Source organism: Echinops telfairi, unplaced genomic scaffold, assembly GCF_000313985.2.
Source record: "Echinops telfairi isolate 266 unplaced genomic scaffold, ASM31398v2 ScPeMD7_7417;HRSCAF=8455, whole genome shotgun sequence".
Classification (NCBI taxonomy): domain Eukaryota; kingdom Metazoa; phylum Chordata; class Mammalia; order Afrosoricida; family Tenrecidae; genus Echinops; species Echinops telfairi.
The window spans coordinates 6,017,612-6,020,468 of NW_022111317.1; the positions used below are offsets into that span (position 1 = coordinate 6,017,612).

General features: G+C 64.8%; 1 protein-coding gene across 1 annotated transcript in view; it reads left to right on the forward strand.

Annotated features, from left to right (window-relative positions):
- The first annotated feature begins 206 nt into the window (after positions 1 to 206).
- The window catches only part of NRXN2 (neurexin 2), a 99,519-nt gene continuing 96,868 nt past the window's right edge, over positions 207 to 2,857 (forward strand). The window contains exon 1 of the mRNA XM_045297180.1: positions 207 to 768. Coding sequence (XP_045153115.1) covers positions 378 to 768 — 391 coding nt within the window. The 5' untranslated portion in view covers positions 207 to 377. The remainder of the gene's footprint in view (positions 769 to 2,857) is intronic.

Here is a 2,857-nt window from a genome sequence, read left to right on the forward strand (position 1 = left end):
AGGGACCCCCCCGCTCCGCCGATCTCCCAGTTATGTGTGGTGGGCATATGGCTCTGCGGGTCCTTTGGGAGCTGCCCCTGTCTTCTCCGAGCGGGGGGCCCACCCATGGACCCAGAAATGCCCTGGAGTTCGGCGGCGGCCCGGGGCAGTGGGCGCGGTACGCGCGCTGGGCGGGCGCGGCCAGCAGCGGCTAGCTCAGCTTCAGCCTGCGCACCAACGCCACGCGCGCGCTGCTGCTCTACCTGGACGACGGCGGCGACTGCGACTTCCTGGAGCTGCTGCTGGTGGACGGGCGCCTGCGGCTGCGCTTCACGCTCTCGTGCGCCGAGCCGGCCACGCTGCAGCTGGACACGCCGGTGGCCGACGACCGCTGGCACATGGTGCTGCTGACCCGCGACGCGCGCCGCACGGCGCTGGCGGTGGACGGCGAGGCCCGCGCCGCCGAGGTGCGATCCAAGCGGCGCGAGATGCAGGTGGCCAGCGACCTGTTCGTGGGCGGCGTCCCGCCCGACGTGCGCCTCTCGGCGCTGACGCTCAGCACCGTCAAGTACGAGCCGCCCTTCCGCGGGCTGCTGGCCAACCTGAAGCTGGGCGAGCGGCCCCCCGCGCTGCTGGGCAGCCAGGGCCTGCGGGGCGCCGCCGCTGACCCGCTGTGCGCCCCCGCGCGCAACCCCTGCGCCAACGGAGGCCTCTGCACCGTGCTGGCCCCTGGCGAGGTGGGCTGTGACTGCAGCCACACGGGCTTCGGCGGCAGGTTTTGCAACGAAGGTGAGCCAGGTCTGCGGGGGCGCCAGGGGCCCTGTGGGGAGGTGAGCTTTAGGTGGGAGGCCTGTGCGAGCCCTCTCCTCCCCTCAGTAAAGGACAATGGGTGGGCCATGGGGGCGTGGCCAGCTTGCTCGGGGTGGGTTGGTCTGATGGCCAGGGTGGGGGATCATAGGCGCTCCTGGGCCGAAGCAGAGCAAGCAGACGACGTTCAGTGAGTTCTGGTCAGAGTGGACTGACTGGTCAGGGCGACCAAGTTAGGGTGCGAAGGGGCCAGAGGCCTGGGTGGTGGAATGGGGTTTCCGGGCTCCTGTGAGCTGGCTAGCCCCTGAAGGTACAGGAGAAGCTTGTTTGATGGGGCACCGATCGAGGGGCTTGCTGGGGCTCGGGATCCTGGAGCCGATCCTGGACCATGGGCTTGGGGGGCTGTGGCAGACAGAGGACTGAGGGGCCCTCCGCACCTAGCGCTGAGGCAGGCGTGTAGCTGAGAGAGAGAGAGAAAGAGAGAGAGAGGTGCTGTGAGCAGACCAGGCTGGGGTGTCAGTAGGTGGGGAGAGGAAACATAAAGGGGCTTGTGTCACTCTGGTCCTGCAGGGGGCGGTGTCCCACCTCAGGGAGGGCCTAGGTGGGGCAGCGCCTTGGGCCCTTGCCCCTGGCAGGTGTGTTCTGAGCATGTTCACACTGACATCCTTCCCTCCCCTCAGCATCCTCTGGTTCTGTGGGTGTGCACACGCACACACCTCCGTACAGGGCCCCTCACTCTGTGGAGTACTCCATCACGCACCTGAGGAGGAAGATGGATGGGCCTGGGGTGCATTTCTGCGGTGGTTCGTTCCAGGTGTGGCCTCTAGCTACATAGCGCCGTGTGTACAGAGTTGGCCTGACACCTTCTCACTTTTTCTCCAAGGAGCGCAGGTGCTCCTTAAACTGTGAAGTGGTGTTGGGGTGTGCATGGGGACCCGAGGCTGGCAGTGTGGGTACTCCTGGTAACCGGGACTGCTTGGGTGGCAGTGTTTATAGAGAGAAGGTCATCGCCTGGTGCAGGGAGCTGTTTCTGAACATGGTGGAGTGTGCTCATGTGCAGGAGCCCGGAGGCTGGGGCTGCAGGGGCCACACACCTCACCCAGACCTCTTGAGACTCTAGAGGTGGGGGGTCTTTCTCTCCACGTCTTAACTTGCTTCTCTGATTCCTATTCACAAGCACCCCCTCAACTCTCCCCCCAGGGTGAACTCCCTTCTCATTGGATGAGAGGGACCTTTGAACCACAGAGGGGGGACATGAAGTTGTCTGAGGGGTCACGGTGGCCACTTTGAGTCTTTGCATTCTTTCCCAGAGAGGGGTCACTGCCAAGCGCTCGCCAGGCAAGTGTGGCCGGAGATGTGGCCTCGTCCACTGTTGGCTGGGTGTCTGCGTTAGAGCTGGGAGAGATGACTGCTGGTGTTCCTGGACTCTGTGTGTGTGTGTGTGTGTGTATGTGTGTGTGTGTGTGGTAAGTGTGACCAGAGAGGGCTGGGGCTGTGTCCCTAGTTGGCCAGGGCCCCTCCGAGAGCCAGGCAGCAAGATTAGGCACAGGCATAGCCCTTGGGCCGGGGCAGGATCCTGCAGGGTGGACCTGGCCCAAGCATGCAATTTGCATCCGTTTGACCTCAGTTCTCCTCTTACTCGGCTGGCTGTGTGGCCTTGGCTCGGTCACTGTCCCTCTCTGGAACTCAGAACCAATGATGCGGGGCAGGGGGAGCGGGGAGGGGAGAGACGCTGTCAACTCTCAGCCCCAGCAGGCAGCCTCGCCTGCAAAGGCCACAGGAGAGCAGGGGAGCTCTGCGCCCCAGATACCACCACCCGAGGGCTTGTGGGCAGGGCCGAGTGGGAGAGAGGCCATCAGCTTTGGGCCCGCAGGCTCCCTCCCTGCACGGCGACCTTGGGCAAATGCACTTGTCACTCTCAGTCTGTTCCCTTGACCATGAGCCCGGGCGACAGCCACTGTCTGACACACGGGCCTCCTCGCTGTGGGCACACAAGGAGCCTTGCCCAGCTTAGCAGGGCCCATGGAGGAGGCCCTGAGGGCAGTCCAGTCACCCCAAGCCCTCCCTGCTC